The following is a 24,869-nucleotide window of genomic DNA, read 5'->3' on the forward strand; positions in this document are numbered from 1 at the left end:
CGCCAGGAGACTAACGTTTACTTGTTGATTCTAGAGTCAGATTACACAGGGATTCAGCTTTATTTATGAGTCCCAAAAGACTCAGATTTCCTTAATAAAGAGCAACAACCATCAACATCAGCCCAAACATCCAACTCATTTCTTTGCTTGAATCTTGACTGTTCATTGTATCTAACTAGATTAACACCCACAGCGGAACATTCGTATCCGGGCAACCGCTCAGGATCCTGGGGAAATAATTAATGTATGGAGAACAATCCTAAAACAAAGAGGTGATGGCTGCAATGTTTAGAATGAATCTTAACCTCTGGCATTGCTCTGGGCAACCCTCCAGACCATCGTTCTTCGCCTGCCAAGCCATTACATAAGGGGAAATACCATATGCAAATCAGGCTTGGTCCCACCCCAAAAGGGGCAGTCCAGCCCGAACTGTTTGGTCTCATCCCTTCTGCACGAGACCACAAGCATCCCCAGACATGTTTCAGCCTTGTTGGGCCTCATCAGGCCTTCGGTAATGGCTTCGCAGGCAAAGAACGATGGTCTGGAGGGTTGCCCCGAGCAATGCCAGAGGCTAAGATGCAGTCTAAACCTTCCAGCCATCACCTCTTTGTTTTTGCTTTGGCACCCCGAGTGGGATGGGTATGCCCGCGGCCGTCATTCAAATCTCAAATACATAGTGACAGTAGGCAGAAGCATGTGCTCTGCCACCACCTATCCCACTCACAATGCACAGGTGCACATAAACTGCACTATATGATAGGTATCACCCCCCATCCACCGCCGCCAGACCAAGGGAAGTAAGGAACCCAAAACCACAGCCCTCGTCCACATTTAACTGGATGCCACAGGGCTGGCTCACCTCACCTCAAAGCCTATGTTAGCGCTACTAGCTCAACAGCTTAGTGACCAGCTTGCAGTGCCAGTTTAGATCACACCTCCTGATACCATCTTACAGCCGCTAGTTGCGCCTCGAAACACTTGTGTATAGGCGCATCATGAATGACCAATAAATAAAACAAAAAGTCACCAAAGATAGTAAATATGCATCCAAAAACCTTCCATCCTTGATGCCATAATAGGATACCTGAGCTGTGAAAGAGCTGAACCTTTGGACAAGGATATAGTGCTGCAATGTCATACACATGATTAACAACTGTGTGCCATAGACAGCGCCTTTCACATTGGCACCATGCTTCCAGGTGCTCCATATCAATCCGGGGACAAAGAACAAAGCAGTGACTAGGATTAGGATGGGCAGGGGAAGTGTCCATGGGATGAAAACTGCTCTGGTGCTCCTGGATTTGGGAAGCTGCATGCATGAATCTTTGTTTGTTGTGTTTTCATGTCATATCTACTAAATCAGGGTTGTCCAACTCCAGGACTCGAGGGCCGGATCTTCAGGATACCCCTCATATATATTCATGAGATAAATTTGCATACAATGATTCTAAATGGGTGGACATTTTTCCTCATGAATATTAATGAGGGATATCCTGAAAACCCGTCAGCATTCCAGCCCTCGAGGCCCAGAGTTGGACAACCCTGCACTAAATCATTGGTCCCTTGTGCGGCTTCTCAAGCTCCGATCGACAAGACTGGAGGCTTCGGCTCTCCTGGCCTTTGCATGCCTAAACCTATCTGGTTAGGTTTCGTAGAGTATTGGTTTAGAGCGGGCACACGACAATCACAGACACATATGTGGTGGCACCAAGCTCTCTGGGTCCAGTGAGGTCTAGAGGATGCATAGTATTTTTGGGTCAATATGGTGTGTGCGTCTGCCCATTATTGCCATATTCAAGTTTCTTTCGGCCCCCTCCAGCAAAAGAACCATTTCAACATGTTGTTCTGGCAAATGGTACATGGCAACAGAAACTAGTTTAGATCAAGATGGCCTCTGCACTAAAAACCATTGCAACTTGGCGTTCTGAGCAATGGGCTCAAAGCGCTTCGAGGTCGTTACCGGAAGAGCCATTATAATGGGGCCAGAGACTCTGAAATCTGTGCCCGGCATCAATGCAGGTTGTTGAATGCATGCACTGTCACTGCTTTTGCCATCAAGCTCCTTATTCTTGGGCCTCCCCTTTCACCCTGTAGAGGTTTCTTCCCATGCCCACACACTCCAATGGCCAGTTTTGTTGACAAAAGGGGGTTCCTTTATAACATGGGGAGCCGTTCTTTGCTCTTTTTGCGATAACATCTCCATGCGTTTGTCACCAAGGACCGGTCCCTACCTCTTCCTCGCCTTGACCATATTCGGTCCTGCTTTTATCTATGGAGGAACATAGCAAGAGGCCCTTCTATTCATGATTATTGGGGGAGGTTTCTTTGAATCCTATCTCTAAGTCTTAACCTTACAAATAACTGGAGTAGAAAATCACAAAAATTCATTAAAAAAATCAACGAGCAGAAACACTTGTGTTAAATGAAGGATTCTCTCTCGCTCCATCTCTTTCACTCTTTCTATCCCTCTCTATGTCTCACACACCCTTTCTCTTTCTATCTCCTCCTCTCTGTTTCTTTCTCTCTCTTTATTTGCCCCTCTTTTTCTTTCTTGCTCTCTCTCTCTCTCTCTGTCTCTCATCTTCCTTGTCTTTCTCTCTCCCCCTCCCACCCTCTCTTTCACTCTTTCTATCTTCCTCTCTCCCTCTCTCTCTCTCACACACACTTTCACTTTCTATCTATCCCTCTCTCTGTTGCTTTCTCTCTCTTTTGCGCCTCTTTTTCTGTCTTGCTCTCTCTCTCTCATCTTCCCTGGCTTTCTCTCTCCTCTTCCAGCCCTCTCTTTCGCTCTCTCCCTCTCCCCCGTTCACTCTGTCTCCCCATCTCACACTCCTTGTCACTCTCCTTCCCTCTTCCAAGCTCTTTCTCTATCAATCCTCAAGACGGGCAGAGACATGCTAGAGAACGAGTGGCTGCCATTTTGTCCCTAAAATCATGAAATCTGTCCGCATTGTAAGGGAAGGAGAACGCCGGCATGGTATTCTACCTGCAGTGGCACGCATCCCTGCACCCTCCGTGCTGGCAGTCAAAGATGAGAGCCTGTGCTCCTGAGTGGCAACCAACCTTGCAGGTCTCCCGGGACCACTGGCAATTCCTTTACCAAACGCCCCGAGAGAGCAGCGGTGGACCAGCCTTCCGGGACCTCTGGAGAATTCCCCCAGGGCCTTCTCTCCAGGGGTCGCTTTAGTGCGGGGACCCAGCAATTTTACTCCTCCGCACTCTTGCCCAGTCACCCCCCACCTTTCCTTCTCTAGACCATCAGCAGAGGCGTCAATAGGGGGCCCTGGGTCCTTTGGCTGTAGCCCTGGATAGAAGCTCAAGGGCTACAAACAAAAGGCTCGCTATCCCCGAGTCCCGCCAGGCCCGCCATTAGCGTAGCTCCAGATCTCTTCCAGACCTAGCAACACCCCTGAGGCCATCCGGCTGGCCTGGAGGGTGGGGGTTCCCGTGGGGACTGCCCCTGATCTGGGGTGAGTGCGGTGCATACCCTTGCTTCGAAACCATAGGCAGGAAATATGGGGGTACATATCTCTCTTACTCCTCAAATTCCAAAAGAAGTAAAGATTGTTAGAAAGCTCAGAGTGAGTTATTCCTCACTCTTAAGAAATCTTTTATGCCAGTATTCTGTTGTTTAACTTTTAATGTTTAAAAAGAGACAAAAGAAATTTGCCACGTGTTCCGAATTTTTCAAAATGTTCTTGCTGGAAGATCCCTCCTAACGCTACTTAGAGGTGGTCTGGTCTTACTCGCTACATTTGCCCACACAGTGTAATATGGGGCCACTGTGAACATCATTTCCAAGGCCCCCTTTGCTTACTAGACCAGTACGGAGCGGACGCTAGCCACAAAGTCATTAACTCTACAGCTCTCCCTATGTTGTTTCAGAACCCTGTATTAATAGGGTCAAACAAGCCGGGGCGGTCGTTCTGAATGAATGACTTCCTCCTGTTTAGAATCAATAATTGGCTTTGGGTTATAGTTTCCAGTTCTACTGTGTCAGCGTAATAAAGTTTTCCCTGTTCATTGTTTTCTTTTTTACAGTCATCAAAAAATTCTGGTACACTTATTTAATTGAAAATGTTATTATACGAGATTCGTTCTTCCAAATTAATTGGTACACATTTAACATATTTCCCTAGGTATGGCTTACACTGAGAAAGCAATACAAGGTAAGGCGTTCATCCAAAAGCCTGGCTGTTCAGCCCCCGCTACTCGAAAGATATGTTGCATTTCATGTCAAGCTCTTTGCATTGATTATGAGCAGCTGAGTCGCATGATGCTGCATGCTCCAGATGTTAATGTTAAAGAATATTTATACCATGCACTATCACCACCGGAGTGGTCCCCTCTCGCTCTGGCGGATCTAAAAAAAAAGAAGGGGGTAGGTCAGGATATGTTAGTAGAATAAAGTTTGGAGAAAGAGCAAGAGAGCTGTGATGTGCTGTTGGCAGCTCCAGTTCAGTTCCCCTTTTTATTTCCAATTAGGACTTCTCTGATAGCCCTTCCCTTTGGTGCAGTGGTCAGGGAGGTATTGGGAGCAGCTGCCCCTCCGGGCTTCCCCCTGGTGCCCATTGTGCCCCCCAGCCTCCCGCAGGTGCCTTATTAGCCACTCCCCCCGAACCAAAAGTTGCCTCCGCTGTGGCTTTGGTGTGTTTCCTGCATAAAGCACTGGATCATTATGTCGGGGGGTAAGGGGGGGAACACCCAGCGGGGGCCACATTCCCAGGCTATTTTTGGCACATAGCATTTCTTGTGACTATGCTAATAGCCACCGCAATGCATTATTCACCTGATATCCGCCACATATTTTTAGGCATATGAGCCCTGATTATGTTAGTCTATCATGGAAAGTAAATCAATGGGCTCCTGCTAGTGGTGCCCCAGTGGCTGTGGTGATTCTTTGACCCTTTCACGGCCTGCACTTCAATGATTTCCTGTGGGAGTTGGGACGCATATATGTCTTGTTTCATTATCAGGATTTAGGCCACAGTCCGCTGCCAGTTGCTTGGCCCCCATGTACTCTGGTTTGTTTGTTTGTTCAGGGCGCGAGGAAAAGGAGATTTTCGGCTTACATAGTTGCGCGATACAGGGAAAATATAACATAATTTACAGGATTGCAGAAATAGTACACAGATATATAGATATAATATTGCACAAATATACATGGGTGAGACACATTATACAATAGATGTTACATTGGGAGGAGAGTTAGAGCAGGTGTGGCAAGTTTGGGCTTAGATATCATTGGTTTTGAACCAGTAGTGTGGATGTGAAATAGAGGAGGTGGGGTAGGTTGGTGGGGGGACAGGGAAATTCAGTGATCGCTTTGCTGTTGCGCTGATGCTTGCAGACTGGAAGCAGCCCGAGCCCAGCGTAAGGGTCTGTTTCTAGTTGTTCTGTGTCCTATCCTTAGATGTCGTCACTTCTCCCCGGGGGGGGGGCCTTTCCATGAGGCCAGCGAGGTGAGGCCGCTACCCAATAGTCCCCCTGGGGGTGGTACTCAGCGGGAGTATCTCATGGAGAGATACTCCCCCCCCCTTGCTGGGAACAGGGACGATCATCCAAGGGAAACGCAGTATACTCCAGTCCAATCCCCCTCACCTAACCATCCTTTACCTTGCCATCCCATGAACATGTATCATGTACATAGTAACAACAGTACTGGGATGATGAAGAACATGGCCAACCCAAGAAAGATCTATGGCAAAAGTACTGAGACTAAGAAGAGTCAGGTCTTCCTTGGAGAGAGCTATCAGGGAAATACTGGGATGAGGAGGCGGTACAGATGTATGAAGAGCACTCCTCAAAACACTATTGAGCAGTCGAGTGTTTTCCGAATTCCTATTGGCCACAAAATAGAAGAGGGAAAACCAGGCAGGGAGACGATCCTTCCCGGGAGGAATTGCGGGCGCGGGGAATGCTCGAGCTGTCAGTGAACCGAAGGGGCTGCAGAACCGGGGCTTACTGGGACTACAGAAGTGCTCCCAATCTGTCCAACGTGTAAGAACCATCTGGCCAAGAGGGAAAAACAACAGTCCAGGCGGGCAAAGCCAAAGGACATCGCGGTCGAGAGGAGACACACACGCTTTCAGGGACCGAATGCTGCTGAACTGCCACAGCACACCGGAGGAGGGGAGAAGAACTTGGATGCGCGACACCAAAGCTGAAAGACCCAGAGACTGACCAAAACCTACTGGGAAAGACCCTAAAGGTACAGGGGTGACGGGGATGGTTGGCTGGGGCAGAAGGGAGCAGTGGGATACCCTGACATATCATGGAGAGAAAGAAAACACTTGGGAACAAAGCTAATCTCCCAAACACCCGAGAAAGAAACCAAGAAAGACTGGTCTGGGACATGCACCCAATAAAGAAGATGACCATCAGTCATCTTCATAGTCGCAGTACTTGGCAGGATAGTGAATCAGTTCTGCCAGAGAGAAGAAGGAAAGGAAATCAGGTCTGGGACCCGCAACCACCTCAGAAGAGCAACTTACATCACAGTACCTGACAGGAAAGTAAATCAGGTCTGGGGAATCAGAACCATACGAGTCGGGGACCCGCATCTAGAAAGCCTGAGAAAGTCCAGGGGAAGAGAGACATTCCCATGGCAATGTGATCTGTATTAAAGAGCCTGAGAGAAGGTCATGGGAAGGGAGACGGAAGACATTCCCCTTGGTGTTGTGATCTGGGGAGTAAGTCAAGGGAGGCCAGAGGAAGGGCTGTGAACTGTAAAGTAAGCCTGAGAGAAGGCCAGGGGAAAGGAGACATTCCCCTTGGTGTTGTGAACTGTAAAGTAAGCCTGAGAGAAGGTCAGGGGGAGGGGGACATTCCCCCTGGTCCTGTGAACTGTAAAGTAAGCCTGAGAGAAGGTCAGGGGAAGGGAGACATTCCCCCTGGTGCTGTGAACTGTAAAGTAAGCCTGAGAGAAGGTCAGGGGAAGGGAGATATTCCCCCTGGTGCTGTGAACTGTAAGGTAAGCCTGAGAGAAGGTCAGGGGAAGGGAGACATTCCCCCTGGTGCTGTGAACTGTAAAGTAAGCCTGAGAAAAGGTCAGGGGAAGGGATTAATTCCTCCTGGTGCTGTGAACTGTAAAGTAAGCCTGAGAGAAGGTCAGGGGAAGGGAGACATTCCCCGTGGTGCTGTGAACTGGAAAGTAAGCCTGAGCGAAGGTCAGGGGAAGGGAGACATTGCCCCTGGTGCTGTGAACTGGAAAGTAAGCCTGAGAGAAGGTCAGGGGAAGGGATTCATTCCTCCGGCATTGTGATAACACCAAGAGCAAGATACCTGCAGAAGGGAGGCATTCTCCAGGAACCCAATAGCGAATAAACAACTATGGGCAACAAGGAATGTTGATGTTCGAATTGGAAATGTGCCTCTTGAGTTTGAACTCACTGCTTTACTGCTTTACAACCTGGAGCTTTGTTGTTTGCCTTGGAAAGGGATTGAGACCCGGGGACGGGAGTCATTCCCTCAGGTAATGATCCCACTAAAGACGTGGAACTGTGATCTGTTGTCCAGAAGGAGGGAGCCATTCTACCGGACCAAGAAAATCCTCTACTTCATTAGTTTAGTTGTAAGTGTGAGGGACAGAGATAGGCTGTTGACACAGGACAGTGGACTCTTGATTTACTTCGTCATCCCGACTGAACCCTTAGTATTTTAGTTGAGGCAGGGAAACCCCTCTTAGAGTTAGGGAGAGGTACATTGTCTCTTGTATTTCTGGTATAATAAAAGTGTATGCCAACAACCATGCCACCTGTGTGTCACTCTCCTCTTTCTGCACCCGACAGTCCACATGTACGATCTAAGAGCTGTGAAAGATTGAATTTTCCTAAACGGTGCCTGTGAATCTCAGGGGACCTTTTTATCCTGCCTGCCACTTGTATGTCCTCTGGGATTACAGCAGGTGTTTACTCCGCGGGTTACTCTACCATAATGAGCTCGCACAAGCACAGCCATGTGAATGTCTTAAGCAAGGGCCTGCAACCTGTGGCTCTGTAGATATTTTGGACGAGAACTACCCCGCTGACTGTGGCGGATGGGAGTTGTAGTCCAAGACAACCAGAGAACAAGGCTGCAGTCCCCTGATCCAGAGAGTCTGTCAAAGAGAGTTATAAGTGTGATTGAAAGTGTGAACATAGGTAATCCTGCATGGGTCCTGTCAAGACCAAGCTTTATTATAATTGAACCCCCCTCCACCGGGCAATATTAGGTTAATCACACCTTCCCCCTTGACTGTGACCGGCACAGTGGAAGTGATGCTGAATTGTGACAGTCATGAGTCGGTCACCACAATACATGATATGCAGCGCATGGAATGGGCCAGAACACGACGGAGCGGGGCTCTTGCAAAAATATGATGTTTCGCACAAACTCACGCTTTAACGAGAAGGCTTCACAGGACTCTGCAGCGGAGTCTTCTGTAAGCAGTCTGCCCAACGGCACACGGGTTGCTTGTGCAAGTGGCTTCAGAACAGGAACCCAGTGAGATCTGTACTGAAGCAACCCATGTTTCAACAAACAGACACTTCCAGTAAGGCTTGGGCAACTGACTACAGAAACAGACAAACCCTCACATATTTGTTGTAGTTGTCCAGACTGGTATATAATTCGTGCAATGTAGAGACATTTTTTTGGGGGGGGGGGTTAGTAGTGTGACCAATTAAACTGCAAACTCCAACTTCCATTATTCTCTCAAAGGGGTATCTTACTGAATCAAAATAAGACCAGTTTCAAATTTAAAATTCTGGACATACATATGTTCCCATAATACTCTTTGCTTATACTGTATTTTGCGTGACCTGGCCTGGCCCACAGCCCTTGTTGGCCTGGTCCACAGCCCTTGTTTGAGGACAAAGAATTGCTTGGGAACTCCCAAGTAAAGTCAAAGGCATGTTTGACCAGGATCACCTGTTCAATTGATTTTACCTCTTAAAGTTCTAGAGAAGTTGGCTGCAAAGGCCCAAAACATCATAGTGCAAAGCACAAGTGTTGGAGCTTCCGAGAGTGAGAAGTATTTACCGGAGGAAGAGAATAGTGAGGAATAAAGTGAAAAACACCTTTAGAAGGACAAGCGTGAGGGAAAACAATATAGTCCTCAGTATGCCATTCTGGAATAAAATTTTGCAATTTTTAAATGTAAAGCTATGTTGTTGGGTTTTTTTGTACTAACATTTTCATTGAAATATTTACAATTCAGTACAAACAAAAAGGCCAGACGAAGAAAGAATAATAAAAAACAACATGTTGCTATGTCAGGTCCAGGAACTGGCCCCAGATCTCCTCGTTCAGACCACCCTTTTTTTGCCTGCGCAGGATGACTCTCTCAAACAGCGACATCTTCTGCAGGTCCTCAACCCATGCCGCCGACGTGGGGAATTTTTCACTCTTCCAATCTCTCAACCAAATCTTCTTTGCAGAACGAGAGGCCCTAAAGAACCAGGACTTTTGTGGGTAATTGAAATCTTCCAAAGGTTCTTCCTCCCCCAGGACAATGATCACAAAATAAAAATCTAAGTCTGTTCACAAAACCTTGTTTATTGCCTTCATAAGGTCACTCCAGAACACAATGAGTCCGACCTATGACCACACACCTTAACAGGTGTCAGAGAAAATCGGACCTCTCGCACGCCACGTGGTTGGTGTCCAATAAACACTATTTAAAATCTTCATTAGCTGCACCTGCTCACCAAGGTTCAAGGAGGTCAGGGACACATTCCTGCATACGTTTTCCCACCTACCCTCCGACGGGGTGTGTGCCAATTGCATCTGACCATGTCCTCAGTAAATGTTCATTCAACGTTTTCCTGCTCATCAAACGCTTGCACATGGCTGAAGCAAAATGTCTCTTTCCATTAAAGTTCAATGTATGGTCCTTAAGAGCGTCTCATTCGTTCAATGCTATAGTCCCAATCGCCGCATGCAATCTTCTGTATTCCCCATCGGAGCAGTCATGAAGATTCAACATTCTCGAAAGCCTGTCAAAGGGGATCCAATCCTTGTTCTCAAATAGGTCTTCAAACCACTGCACACCGACCAAAAACCAGTGCAGCCAGAAAACGTTCCTCCCCTCGATCAGCACCTTCTTATTCATCCAGATCGAAGTTCTAGGGGACATTCCTGGGCCCTCACCAGTCCTTCCCTCAATCGCATGCCAGGCCTCTCTGAGACAATCCGTTTCAGGCGAATGAACACTGCCCCAGGCACTATCAGTTATCAAAAGGGCCTCTGGGGCCAGCATCATGCTCATACTCGATTCCGCTTGCATCCAAACACTGGGCGATTCCTCCAGAAACTGTAACAAATGAATCGCTGAAAAAGCTAGACGGGACACTTAGAAGTTTGGAACTCCTAAGCCCCCACGTTCACATGGCAGCTGTAACTTCCACAGTTGGCATGGCTGTTCATATCCCATAAGAAGCTCTGCAACTGTCTTTCAAACTCCCAAAAACTTGACTTCTTCACACGAAGAGGCAGCATACTAGAACATAATTGACGTGAGGCACCAGTGTCATATTGATAGAGTTGACTTTCCCCCAAACGGACAAGTTCAACTCCGACCACCTTGCCAGTCAGCCACACTCCCAATGGAAACCGAACCTGGTAACATGCTCAATCCTGCACGATGAAGACACAGGCATAGCCTCAGATTTAGACCAATTGATTTTATAGCCTGAGAATGAAGTGAAGGCCTCTATCTGCTCCATCAAGCCCGGCAAGAAAGAATCAAGGTCCATTGTCACAAGCAGCATGTCATCCGCGTACAGCCATACCTTCTGTAATGCCTCCCCGAAAATGGACACCTTTTATTCTCTCATCCGACCTGATCCTCCCTTCCTGGAGCTCCATTGCCAACACAAAAAGTAAAGGTGATAGTGGACAACCTTGCCTAGTGCCCCTCATCAGTTAAAACTTGCCCGAAGACATGCTATTTGTGTTCACTGCTGCTGTTGGTTTAGTATACAGCAACAACATCCATTGTCTTATCTCTTGTCCAAGTCCTAAGCACTCCAACAATGCAAAGAGGAAGCTCCACTCTAGTCGGTCAAATGCTTTTTCAGCATCAAGCGAAAGAGCAAAAATGGCCGATGATTGTTTCTGACTTTCCTGTAACATCAGCATCAGTTTCTGCAAATTGGTGGACGGACTCCTCCCTTTCACAAGCCCTGACTGATTAACATCTACAAGATGCTGCAAACTCCCCTCAATCCGCAATGAAATTGCGTTTGCAAGCATCTTATTGTCGGTGTTGATTAGACGTATAGCTCAACATGGTGTTAGGGTTTTTGCCTTTTTTCAGCAGCAATGATATGGATACATGCCGCGTTGACTGAAGGAGACACCTTTTCTTTCTTGACGCTTGCATCATCTCTTAACAGCAGCTCAAAAACCTTGCTCGGCAACCGTCTGGGCCAGGACACTTTCTCCCATTCAGGAGGTCTGCTGCACTCTTCAGTTCATCCTCTTTTCCTTTCCACTTTTCTCTCCATGAGTGGTGGTCACAGCTCCACCCACATCACCCAGCAGAGCTCTACATGCCGCCAGGACCCTGTTAGGTAAGCCTCTGAGCGCCGTAGCACAGTTGTGTGCTTTGAGATAATTTTTATTGCGGGCTTTGCAGGAGACCCACATGAAATCACTGTGCTTATTTTTCATTTGAAGACCCTTGTGTGGGCCATATCTACTGAGTGCTCATTCGACTTTTCAAAATGACGCCTCATCCTTTGCACAGGGAGTGCCTCTGAGGGTTACCATAGAGCCCGATCATCAAGGCTCTTGATTGGCCCGCCTTGTGTAATCAGGGTCTACCGGAAGCTGTAAGGTGTGATAGATGGCCCCCCGCACAAAGCCAAACACTAAGGCCCCTGTCTGGACCAGAGCCTACCTATTCCTCTTTTCTCTAACTGCATGGTGGTTGCAGCTTCCCCCCCTCCACCCCACCCCGCCCAGCAGAGCAATATCACATATAAAAGATTCCAGCCTGTAAGAGGGCATGTGAACAGTAAACACAGTGCAGCTGCCCCACAAACTCACTCTCTAGCATCCGCAATACACTCCCCTCCCTCCTCCCTCCTTACGCCTCATACTTCTCAACCCAGCTCACCACTTTACTAGCCTTCCATCGCCTGTTCTCCTCTACCTCACCCACTGAGTTGGTCACCGATCCTTCCAACAGCCTACACATTGTGTGTGTCCCTATGGACTCTTGATCCACAAACTATCCTCTCCTCAGCCCCTTACATCTAATACCCTCTTTAATGTTTCTGTCTCTCTCTCCATCCTTCACTCACTTTGTGCAGCCTCTGACTTCTGCTCCCACTCTTGCCAGGATAGCAAAAACATCATGTATATACATTCTTCAAGTAGGCCATCAGACTCCATCTTCTAGGCCTAGAAGGAACCTGCACATTATCTCTGCACATTCTTGTCCCATCCTCAATCCTTCTCCCCAACCTTCACGCTACATATGCTGGCATCTCCTTAGAAATACTTCGCTCAGTTTCTCAGTTTGTCTGTTTTCTGTCCCCAGCTCATGTCTTACCCATCACCCTATCACAGCGGCTTTGATCGTCCATTTACCAAATCCTTGATTGACGGCATCCATTTGCGGGGGATCTATAGCTGTATGTATTTCTTGATCAAGAACCATGACCAATATAAAATACAAATACACATGAGGCTGCCAACAGCACATCACTGCTCTCTTGCACTTTTCCAGCTTATTCCCACTAACCCACCCCCTCTCCTCCCCTTTTTTCAGAACCGCCAGAGCGCCAGGGGACCACTATGGTGATGATAGTGCGCGGTACAAATGTCCTTTAACATTAACATTAACACGCACACACACGTACACGCACACGCGCACGTGCGCGTGCGGTTAGTTCACAATCTCCCAGGCTGATACTCTTCAATGGCTCCTTCCCCCACACTGAGGTGTTCTCATATCTCGATTTCCCCCACCAGTGTATAATTGGGGTGTGGGCTGTATTAAAACTGGGTTATGGTCTATAGCCATTTTTCTAGAAATAAATGATGTTTTAACAACTGACCTTGTGCTAATTCTCTCTGTGGCGGGTGCATTTCTCTATCAAGCCCTTTCTCTGCTCCGTTGAAAATGTGAGTTTTTATAATAAAATGTGGGTGGAAATGGAAGCTTTTTAATGCCACAAGCTGTCGATTCAATGTTGGTTTTGATTGGAGCCTACTCCTCTGCATCCAGCTTACATACCACTGCCCTGGCCGATGCACTCTAGAACCACAGGAAAAAGGGGCTCCCATCTGGACATGAACGCCTCTGTCCCATTGACAGAGACCACCTAGAAACAGGGGGTGTGCAACACCAGGTACTTCCTAACTGCATGCACCTACACAGCAGCAAAACTATCTTTAACTGCCCCCCTTTCGCCCCACAATCCTAACTCACTCCCATCTCTTTCCAATCTTTTAGTGCACCTAAAAACTCTGAAAATGGCAGTGGTGTATGGTAGAAATCCCAGTAACAAGGGCTTTAAGTGGGCCAGGGCTAGTCTCCGAAAACTCTAGCCGAGCTGGGGCTCCCACCCACCAGCAATGAAAGACACTTTACTTTGTAATGCCGCAGCCTGGGGATTTGAACCCAAGCCCTAGCAAGTAACATGCCTGTGTCACAACCACTGTGCTATTTCAGAGTGAATGGAATTTCTTTTGTTTTATTCAATAGATTGCTTAACTTGAAGGGCTTCATGTTGCAAACTGTCTATTGAATGAAATAAAAAGATTCCAACACCTTCGAAATAGCAGAGTGCCATTTTGTAGGTGCTGGATTTCTTATGTTTCATTTAAGACTGCTTGACACATGAAGCCCTTAACAGGCTTTAGGTGTCAAACAGTCAATTGAATGAAACGAAAGAAATTAAGTACGTATGAAATAGTAATGTGAGACTGGCTGGTTAACTTAGGGCACAGGTTTGAATCCCCAGTATGGGCCAATAAAAAAACAGCAAATATTTTTTATTGTCCCATGCCAAGGATTCGAACCCAGGCCCTGCCATCACATCTCACTCTGCTATTTGGGCGATGCTGGATTACACGTCCTTCATTCAATAGACTACTTGACACACAAAGCCTGCGTCATTGAATGAAACGTGGATCGGGTTTGAATCCCCAGCACTGGACAAATTAAAAAAAAATAGACAGTGAGGAAAGACTTTTTTATTGTCCCGCGTTGGGGACACTTCAGGCCACGCCCATCATTTAGGCCACACTACCCCGTTACAGCTCCCCCTCAATTTCATACCCTGCTACAGTGACATGACATAACATAGCGTTGGGCATAAAGGGCATAACGTTACATTGTATGTAACATAGCGTTGCTCTGTTGCTTGCTACCTAGGTTTGCACTTTATGGGACGTTGTACATTCACACATACATTGCGATAGTGAATCATAGGTGCGGAGATTCAGCTGTTGTCTGCGTGTTAATGGCTGGCAGCTGACAGAGCGCAACATCTGCTCAACAGGGGCCAGATTACAGAAATGTTGCACCGGTGCAAGTGCAAAGTTGCACAGTATTAGCACTAGGGCAAAGTTTGCCCTATTTCTAAAAACACTGGGACATATAAGAAAACTATTGCACCATGACAACTGCAGTTTGGCATCGTATAAGCACCAGGACAAAAATTGCCAAAGTGCAAAAAAGATTGATTTTCAATGCGTTTTTTAATACCTTTCCGTATTAGCACTAGGGCAAACATTGCCAAAGTGCAAAAAAGATTGATTTTAATGCGTTTTTTAATACCATTCCGTATTAGCACTAGGGCAAACATTGCCATGTTGCAATAATGCTGTGGAAATGTGTCTTTTTTGCCCAAGGCCAATTTTTGCCCTGGTGCTTTTACCATGCCAAACGGCCCTCGTCACGGTGCAATAGTTTTCTAATATGTCCCAGTATTTCTAAAGATGGGGAAACATTTCCCCCAGGGCTAATACTGTGCAATCTTGCACTGGCACCGGTGCAAAGTTTCTGTAATCTGGCTCCAGGTCTCGTAAATTGCGCGCCATACTTTGGGATTCCCACAGCACATTGCAAAGCTGCCTGGGCAGTGAATGGCGAGAGTGCACTCTATGCCAGAGCGGAAATAATGAGGGCGCATTCCATAAGATGGCGACCCTTTATGCTCAAGAGTCCTGGCGATAAGCCATTAATCATGCTTCCAGGGAAGCGGCTAAAGAGAAAGCGCAAAGAAAGGCGGTAGAAAATAACCTGCCCCTCAAAAGAAAATGTAATGTCGACAAAGTGAAATAGGATTTTTAATAAAATGTGTTCATTGCTTGAATTGTATTTTGGTATAGCATTCTGGTCTAGGGGGTTGCTGTTGCCACTGGACAGAGGTTTGGGGTTCCTTATCTGAGAAGCAAGTCTGCATTCAGGCAAGGCATATTTACATATTTTTTTTGTTTTGTCGTTTTGTTCCTTATTTGGTATTTCATTCTTTTTTGTTCATCCTTGTATTTCAACAATACATTTCGCAGTTCCCGGATTAGTATTCGATCCCAATATATTTTCATATGCTTTTTTCAGCTTTTTTCCAATATTTTTGCCTACAATACTCTTATGTTTATCAAAAAATATAAGAATATCAAACATATTACTATTTATGCTCTTTTCGAATATTTCTCGACCCTAATGTTGGCACTTCAGTGATAGCAAGAGATTGGGTCTCATTACGGGTCCGGCCGTAACCGTGCCGGTGCTACCGGCAGATAGCCACCGGATCCGTAATGAGGTACCGGTGCCTGACTTCCCTGTAACGCCAGGGAATTACAACCCCGGCGGGCCGGAAAGTCAGACACTGGTAAAATGTTGTTCCCCATTCCCATAAAATCCCATAGGACGATATAATAATAACCGTGCCAGCGCTTCCATGATGGTCTGCCTACCCTGGCCGCTATGCCCGGCAGGGTCTGACCTGTGGGGCACAGCAGCTCCGGCATGCTTGTCATGAGGCCAATATCCCCCTTTACTTAATTAAGCCACTAATTCCATTATAATGCGCACCAAAAACATCGCTAATTGGAAACTTTTGCATTTCCCAGGGATAAAATCTGCCATCTGATTTCAAGTTGCGCTTGTAGAAGATGGGTGTATGGTATTTTTTTTAAAAACAAAGAACAACTTTTTATTATCTTGGATGATAAAATTGGTCTTGGATTATCTTCAAATCATGTTAGCACTGCCTTGAAAAAATGTAATGGGGCTTCATTACGAGGACGGCGGTAACCTGCAAATGTAGCCGGTGGGTTGCCGCCATCCTCGTAACACCAAATCGCCGCCTGGCTTCCCGGTGCCACTGGGACATTACAAGTCCCGTCGGAGCGGGAAGTCAGGTGGCGGATTCAGTCAGTCCCCATTCCTGTGGCATCCCATAGGACTCCACGGGACTGCGTTCAAGGATTCGCGGCACCAGTGTTCACAGTGCCGGTGCTTCCATGACAACTCTGTCTAGCGGGGCCAGTACACCCGACAGGTCAGACCTTCCGGTTGCAACGGCCCCAGAAGGCAGAGATGGAGTGTGGCGGTCCGTAAAGGGTGCCGGTACAGTGCGACCGGCACCCTTATTTCCGGCACGCCACACTTGCAATGAAGCCCATGGTTTCCTCATGTGGAAAGCAGAGTGTTTGTGTTACTTGTGCTATAGTTATGTCTTGGTGATTATGGAGGTACATATGGATTTATTTAGTGGTGTTTTGTAATACGCAGCTCGTCGGTTTCAAGGCGCTTTAAAGCTCTTTAAGCAGCAAAGTGCACCCCTACTCGTGGTCGGCTTTACTCTATTTAAAGTGGAAGGTTTTTACATATTTTTTTTACTTTTGTTTTTATTAAAGGTTAGACACTAAGCACATCTCTATTACAGACAAGGTGATAAACACCACGTTGGGATCATGTAAATCAATATTATACATCTTGAACAAAATGTACACATTTTTTTTTTTAACGTTCATAGATTGTGGGCCCAATTCATGGAAATATCTGGGCGGAAATTAGGGGAGTTGAATACGCAACTGTGTGCAAATCCGCCTTTGTCGATTCATGGAACCGAATGCGCAGTACTTTACCGGAACTTGCGTTGAGTTTGCGCTGGCTCAGCATGTTTGTGCGAGCCGTTGAGGGCCTTGTGTCAGACTCCTAGCAGAGCGTGGAGCCGTTGAGTGCCTTGCGCGAGACTCCAAGCAGAGCATGGGTGTGGCTTGTGCAGAGGGCCGAGAAGGGGGCGCAACAACAAAAATAGGGATGAACTTGCAAAAAAGTGGGCATTCCGAGGGATGGCCTAGATGCCGTCCTTCACATGCTCACAATTGCATGGCACGACATGAATTCATGGATTCGATCGCACAATGTCTTGGCTGGGAAATGGCCACGTGAGTCCTCCATACGATCCACCACCCAAAAGCAGGCGTAAGTACAGTTGCGTGTAGGATTTTCAGCACGCAGGTGGGGTCGCATTTCGGATTTCGGGGTGCGTGCACTCAATTGGGGTCCCGATGTAACTTAGGTGTGTGCGTAAGCAGTGTAGCGGGGTGCAGGAACGTTTTACGGGGGTTTGCACGATTTTCAGGTCTTGCAGAGTTTTGTTTTTTTGTATGCATGTTGCGGGGTGCCGGATACAGTTATGGGAGCCGTCGCACAGGGTCCCTGAGTTGCAGGCCTGCTTACGGGGAACCCCATGCACTGTTTGAATGGTGTGTGTAGTCGCGCCAGGGGAAGCGCACAAAAGTAGCTGTGTTGGCTGTTCATGCGTTGCGTGTGGCGTGTCAGGGGCGCTCCAATGCAACTTGCGAGATACGGTTACTTTGTGCTGTAAATTCCATGAACACGCGGGGCGCGCATCTTTCTTTCTGTGCAGAGGCTTGCCGTCAGCTTGCAGTTTGTCGGTGGGCGGTCCTTTGATTTTCTGCGCACATTTCCATGAATCTGGCCCTTAATGTTTAAACAATATCTCATTTTGCAAGCTGTATTGGGTGGGCCGCAAGGGCCTGTAACAAGGGTCCACAGAACCTTAGCACCTGTGACATCACGTGGACCGGAGATTTATTGCTATTAATATTATTATTTTATTTGTTTTAGACTGCACCAGCTAACCCTCGTAGTAGTCCGCCTAGGGACCCAGGGTATGCCAACTCGGTTGCTGAGAGGAACTACCATGTCTAAAATAATGGGCCGCAGCAAGCATGCAACCCTGCATGCACTTGTAAGATGGTTGCCATGTAAATAGAAGCCCCGTCCACGACTGGCAAGGGTTGGCAGTTGGTCACTGGGGCAGCACTGCTGCAAAGGTCGGAGGCGTTCGGGAGTTATGTACGGCTGTAGGGTTTGCCGGATGGGGGGCACAACATTAGTGTAGTAGAGTAGTGGACGGGCAGGTCTTGAGAGTAGGCAGGCAGCGGGCGGGGGGAAGCAGCTTAATTCTTTCTCAGAACCCAGGCATTGATCAGTAGATTCAGCCCGGGTTTTAAGCAACCTGACTGGCTACCACATCTACCAAGGTTGCTAATACAGGGCTATGTTCACTTTGACTTTTAACATGAATCTAATTGTATCCCTGTTCTCCTCCATCTTTTTTATTTCTGTGCCAGGAACTCTAAATCTTATTTTAAACATGTAACAACAGACATAGTACCTACGTTTTCTTTCTATAGCTAGCATGCCAGCGCAGGTAAACCATACCTAGAAATGGCCTCTGCCCACCAAACAGCAAAAACCACTCCATGTTTACCAGAGGACCAGAATAATATGCAAGTCACCTCTTCTGACATCCATTGCATGTAAAGGTTTCTCAGGCATATTCATTGGGGCTATCTTGCCTGAAAACCCGGACTGGATTGTTTTTACTATTCAGAGGGAGGAGGAATTTCACACCCTTTGCAAACTCCTGTGAACGATGTTGCAGTGTGTCTTCTAAGCACTTGGAATGCACCGGGCCTTATTGAGAATCACAAAAACTCAAAGTACAACCTGCGCCGGTGTCTTCTTCTCCGGAGAGATTCCTCGGAAATGCCTCCTCGGGGATGGGTTTCATAGCCATTCCAAGAAATTCCAAATCCCACGCTCGATTCTTCCCAACATCCGTCAAAGTGTGTCTGGAAACAGCACGGCGCTGCGTATCCTCTGCCACGTCCGCAGAAAGAGAGTCGGCGGCCCTGACAGCACTCGCCACTCACCCCAACAGGCTTTCCTTAAGCCGTGGCATTAAGGTGATGTCATAAGACGCAGCTTTAAGCAGCAAGGTCGTCCCAAAGGGAAGCAGTGCTTCTAATGTGATAACACCGTGTCATCCCTGCTAGTGCAGTTTGCATGTGTGAAAGAGGCCTTACGGCCCAGGGGAGGAGGGCTGTAACAGGTGTTACTGGCCCACGCTCGAGTGATGGGCCCAAGGCAAAGCCGATGATGCATAACAAGTGTTAGGGATGATAACATCTGTTACAGCCTCTCTCCCAGGGCTTTCATGCACTTACTCACTATGACCGAGACACAAAAAATAGGTTCAAATGGATGAACGACAAAAGAAAACAGTTGTGAAAAGTTTTTTTGAGTCAGGGACTCAGTATATAGCGCCACGATGCCTAAGGGCTGATGTGTGCTTTATAAATTCTAATAAATAAATAAATAGTTTATCTGTTCATTGCCGCCGCGGCATCGCAAGGAAAATCGAAATTCCCACGGTTCGCTAAAGAGGGTTCGGAACACATCAATGCTTATTTCAACCATCCGCGAGGCTTTCAAATTGGCTCACTGCGTGAATGCTCTGCAGGGCTGCAATGTCCTTTCTAGAGATAAATCCCGCTCAGCTGTTTACGTTCTGCATGTGGGTGACTGCAGCTGCCCTCCAGGCCTGTAAGCCACGCACGTGGAATCCCTCCGCCATCAGCCGGTGTGCACACCCGAACGTGGGATCCCTCCGCCATCAGCCAGTCTGCACATCTCCATTGTGGGCGCCTAAGTCAAGCATGTCCTCCTTCATCCCGCAATAAGCCTGGCCCAGACACTCTAGACTGGCCCTCAGTTTGATGTGGCAATGATTCCGCTGGTCATCTGCACCCTTCTGGAGGTGCAGCTGGTGCATTTGATCAGCTCCGCCAGCTGGTGCAGAGCAAGGGGGAAAGGTAAGTACCATGAGCTCAGCCACATGAAATCATTACCTTGGATGATGTGATGGATGTCATTCTAGCTCTTAGGTGTCGGCACAGTAGTTCTCTGTCGATGGGTTTCGGTCTGCCATTTTTCCTTTGACTTGCGTCAGGGCCTCCTTGCAATCACTATTGGCTTGCTTCATCCACGCAGCGCCGTTTCTCCATGTGCTTTCATTGGCCTGCATCGCCCATCCTGCACCTTTGACTGCACCCATGAATTGCCCCGAAGAGCCGAGAGGACTAAGACATATGGAACATTTGAGTGACCTGAAAGTTGAGGGTAGCTTTGGCTGGCAAGAGCGGACCACTCGAGCACAGAAAACTGGCCACTATGTCACAGTGGAAAAAGGGGGCTATGAGTGCACACCTCTTCCTTCGTACAGAAAATAATTTTTGGAGAAGGATATTCAAGATCCAGCACTGCTGGTTTAAGGTATTCAAGGTGCAGGGGAGGAAATGAGGCTCTGGCGCAAGGCCTCCACTATACACGAGAGAGGAAAAGAGGATCCGAGATTGGAATCCTCCCGTCCCCTGCACACTATATGCTACCGCCTACAAGGCGGATAGTAACTCCGTATGGACTAAATTCCGTCAATCGTTAGTAATGTGCGGTTCCAGTAAACAAGTTCATGAAAAAATCGTTGAGCCAAATCTTGTGCATCGAAAAAGGCAATTTAATTCTGAGGAATACGCAAGCAAGATGTCTTCAATAGTCCAATATATTCTGCTGACGCGTTTCGAGGGGATTCCTCTTCTTCAAAAAGCCTAATTGGACTTCTGGGAATCCATAGTAGCGGAGATCGGGCTCCGGCGCAGCTTTGGCGGCTCCGAAGAAGTGATTAAGGCTTTTTGAAGAAGAGGAATCCCCTCAAAACGCGTCAGCTGAATGTATTGGACTATTGAACACATCTTGCTTGCATATTCCTTACAATTAAATTGCCTTTTTTCGCTGCACATGATTTGGCTTAACGATTTTTTCATGTACTTGGTTACTGGAACCGCACATTACTAACGATTGAAGGACTTTAGTCCATATGGAATTACTAACTGCCTTATAGTCGGTAGCATATAGTGTGCAGGGGACGGGAGGATTCCAATCTCGGATCCTCTTTTCTTCTACTGTGTTACAGTGGGCCAGCTGGACCCTATATCCTCTAACAGTAAAGTGAGCTGGGCACTACATCCCCAAGAGTGAAAAGAAGGGTGAGCACTGCACTATATCCTTGGGAGTTTGCAAAGTCAGGGAGATGGGCACTGTATCCCTGAGAGTGAAAAGAAGAGTGAGCACTGCACTATATCCATGGGAGGGTTGCAAGCACTGCATCCCTGAGAGTGAAAAGAAGAGTGATCACTGCACTATATCCTTGGTAGTTTGCAAAGTAAGGGAGCTGGGCACTGTATCCCGGAGAGTGAAAAGAAGAGTGATCACTGCACTATATCCTTGGGAGGTTGCAAAGTAAGGGAGCTGGGCACTGTATACCGGAGAGTGAAAAGAAGAGTGATCACTGCACTATATACTTGGGAGGTTGCAAATTAAGGGAGCTGGGCACTGTATCCCTGAGAGTGAAAAGAAGTGTGAGCACTGCACTATATCCATGGGAGGGTTGCAAGCACTGCATCCCTGAGAGTGAAAAGAAGAGTGATCACTGCACTATATCCTTGGTAGTTTGCAAAGTAAGGGAGCTGGGCACTGTATCCCGGAGAGTGAAAAGAAGAGTGATCACTGCACTATATCCTTGGGAGGTTGCAAAGTAAGGGAGCTGGGCACTGTATACCGGAGAGTGAAAAGAAGAGTGATCACTGCACTATATACTTGGGAGGTTGCAAATTAAGGGAGCTGAGCACTGTATCCCAGAGAGTGAAAAGAAGAGTGAGCACTGCACTATATCCTTGGGAGGTTGCAAAGTAAGGGAGCTGGGCACTGTATCCCAGAGAGTGAAAAGAAGAGTGAGCACTGCACTACATCCATGGGAGGTTGCAAGCACTGTATCCCTGAGAGTGAAAAGAAGAGTGAGCACTGCACTATATCCATGGGAGATTGCAAGCACTGTATCCCTGAGAGTGAAGAGAAGAGTGAGCGCTGCACTATATCCATGGGAGGTTGCAAGCGCTGTATCTCTGAGAGCGAAGAGGAGAGTGAGCACTGCACTATATCCTTGGGAGTTTGCAAAGTAAGGGAGATGGGCACTGTATCCCTGAGAGTGAAAAGAAGAGTGAGCACTGTAGTATATCCTTGGGAGGTTGCGAGCACTGTATCCCTGAGAGCAAAGAGAAGAGTGAGCACTGCACTATATCCTTGGGAGTTTGCAAAGTAAGGAAGCTGGGCACTATATCCCCAAGAGTGAAAAGAAGAGTGAACACTGCACTATATCCTTGGGAGGTTGCAAGCACTGTATCCCTGAGAGTGAAAAGAAGAGTGAGCACTGCACTATATCCATGGAAGGTTGCAAGCACTGTTTCCCTGAAGGCGAAGAGAAGAGTGAGCACTGCACTATTTCCTTGGGAGTTTGCAAATTAAGGGTGCTGGGCACTGTATCTCCAAGAGTGAAAAGAAGAGTGAGCACTGCAGTATATCCTTGGGATGTTTCAAGCACTGCATCCCTGAGAGTGAAAAGAAGAGTGATCACTGCACTATATCCTTGGTAGTTTGCAAAGTAAGGGAGCTGGGCACTATATCCCGGAGAGTGAAATGAAGAGTGACCACTGCACTATATCCTTGGGAGGTTGCAAGCACTGTATCCCTGAGAGTGAAAAGAAGAGTGAGCACTGCACTATATCCATGTAAGGTTGCAAGCACTGTTTCCCTGAGAGCGAAGAGAAGAGTGAGCACTGCACTATTTCCTTGGGAGTTTGCAAAGTAAGGGAGCTGGGCACTGTATCCCGGAGAGTGAAATGAAGAGTGAGCACTGCAGTATATCCTTGGGAGGTTGCAAAGTAAGGGAGCTGGGCACTTTATCCCAGAGAGTGAAAAGAAGAGTGAGCACTGCACTATATACTTGGGAGGTTGCAAAGTAAGGGACCTGAGCACTGTAACCCGGGAGTGAAAAGAAGCGTGAGCACTACACTATATCCTTGGGAGTCTGCAAAGTAAGGGAACTGGGCACTGTATCCCTGAGAGTGAAAAGAAGAGTGAGCTCTGCACTATATCCTTGGGAGGTTGCAAATTAAGTGAGCTGGGCACTGTATCCTATCCCTGAGTGAGGTTGCAAGGTAAGTGAGCTGGGCACTGTATCCCCTAAAGTAAAAAGAAGACTGAGCACTGCACTATATCCATGGGAGGTTGCAAACCAAGGGAGCTGGGCACTGTATCCCGGGAGTGAAAAGAAGCATGAGCACTGCACTATATCCTAGGGAGGTTGCAAAGCAAGCGAGCTGGGCATTGTATCACTGAGAGTGACAAGAAGAGTGCGGACTGCACTATATCATTGGGAGGTTGCAAAGTAAGTGAGCTGAACACAGCATTCCCAAGAGTGAGAAGAAAAGTGAGCACTACACTATATCATTACAAGGTCATAACAGGAACTAGGTATTGTATCCCTGAGACTGAGAAGTAGAGTGAGCACTGCACTATACGCTTGGGAGGTTGTAAAGTAAGTGAGCTTAGCTCTGTCTTTTTTTATTTTAATTCATATTACTTTCAGTATTTTTATATTTTGTTCTCGTTGTGAGGAACATGAGAATTACCCAGTCTCTCATTTGTTCAAACATGATCTATATGAAAAAAGGGGACAGAGAAGATGTGCTAATGAAGGGTGGGTGCTGTGCCTAAACAATATCAACTGAAGTGCCCGGAAAATCACCTAATTCCAATTCTAAATACTAAGTAAAAACATATATACAAAGGTAATTGCAAATACTTAACCAGTACAAACTACATCCAACGTCTACTTGTATGTTTCAACCCTGCAACATAAGTTTAGGGTCTTCATCAGGACAACACTGGTTCTTGTTTTTTATTTATCACAAACGAATTTGTGTTTACTATAATCTACACAATGTAGTTGCCCACCTATGTAACCATATTACTTTAACTAAAGTTGCATATACATTTTCATATGCAGTCCTTTTGGAGGGCCTCAGTCTCCGTTAGTGCTCGGTTGCTTATCTTCTTGTCCAAAATAAGACATATATTTTTCATTGGAATACGCTGTATTTTTAATTTAATGAGTTTGAGCTGTAAAAGTGCATTCTTTTCATTCTGCACCCTATTTTTTTCGAAACCCATTTTAGAGAGTCAAGAACTGTGCTCATTGATAAATCCCGGAGACTGTGTCAAGAAGTGTGAAGAGTGCTATATTTGTTGAGGATCACTACGCGGCCTGCATGCTATATCTCTGACCGGTGCTCTAGGGTTCAGGAGCAGCCTGGGCACTCTACCCGGAGACTGTTTAGAGGATCAAGAAGCGGGCTTGGCTCTATGACTGCTTTTAGAACAGAGAACCAGAGGGAGAAAAGTATCCCTACTAGAAAGAAAATCCTTGATGCACTATAGATGAGCCTCTACCTGCACCACTGAATTGGATTGCTCATAGACAAGACCATCCTCTTCCTTCAGGGATAGCATACAATACAGCTTTCCTTGCGTGTTCTCTGTGTCGCCTGAGGTACCGCCTCACTTACAATCCTAAACACCCACTTTTTCTCTCTAACATGTAATGCTTAAAATACTCCCTCATTGCCACCGTGCAACCCTACTGTTCTGT

The 24,869-nt window shown here is 47.0% G+C and overlaps 1 protein-coding gene across 3 annotated transcripts in view; it reads right to left on the minus strand.

Annotated features, from left to right (window-relative positions):
* EML1 (EMAP like 1) overlaps nt 1-24,869 on the minus strand; it is an 821,887-nt gene that overhangs the window by 614,300 nt on the left and 182,718 nt on the right. The window contains exon 1 of one of the 3 annotated variants that reach the window (XM_069637819.1): nt 18,992-19,211. The exons of the other annotated variants lie outside the window; for them this stretch is intronic. Coding sequence (XP_069493920.1) covers nt 18,992-19,061 — 70 coding nt within the window. The 5' untranslated portion in view covers nt 19,062-19,211. Of the gene's footprint in view, nt 1-18,991; nt 19,212-24,869 lie in introns of those variants that run through there. 3 annotated transcript variants of the gene reach the window in all.

This window comes from Ambystoma mexicanum, chromosome 14 (assembly GCF_040938575.1).
Source record: "Ambystoma mexicanum isolate Mex_15411 chromosome 14, UKY_AmexF1_1, whole genome shotgun sequence".
NCBI classification, from domain to species: domain Eukaryota; kingdom Metazoa; phylum Chordata; class Amphibia; order Caudata; family Ambystomatidae; genus Ambystoma; species Ambystoma mexicanum.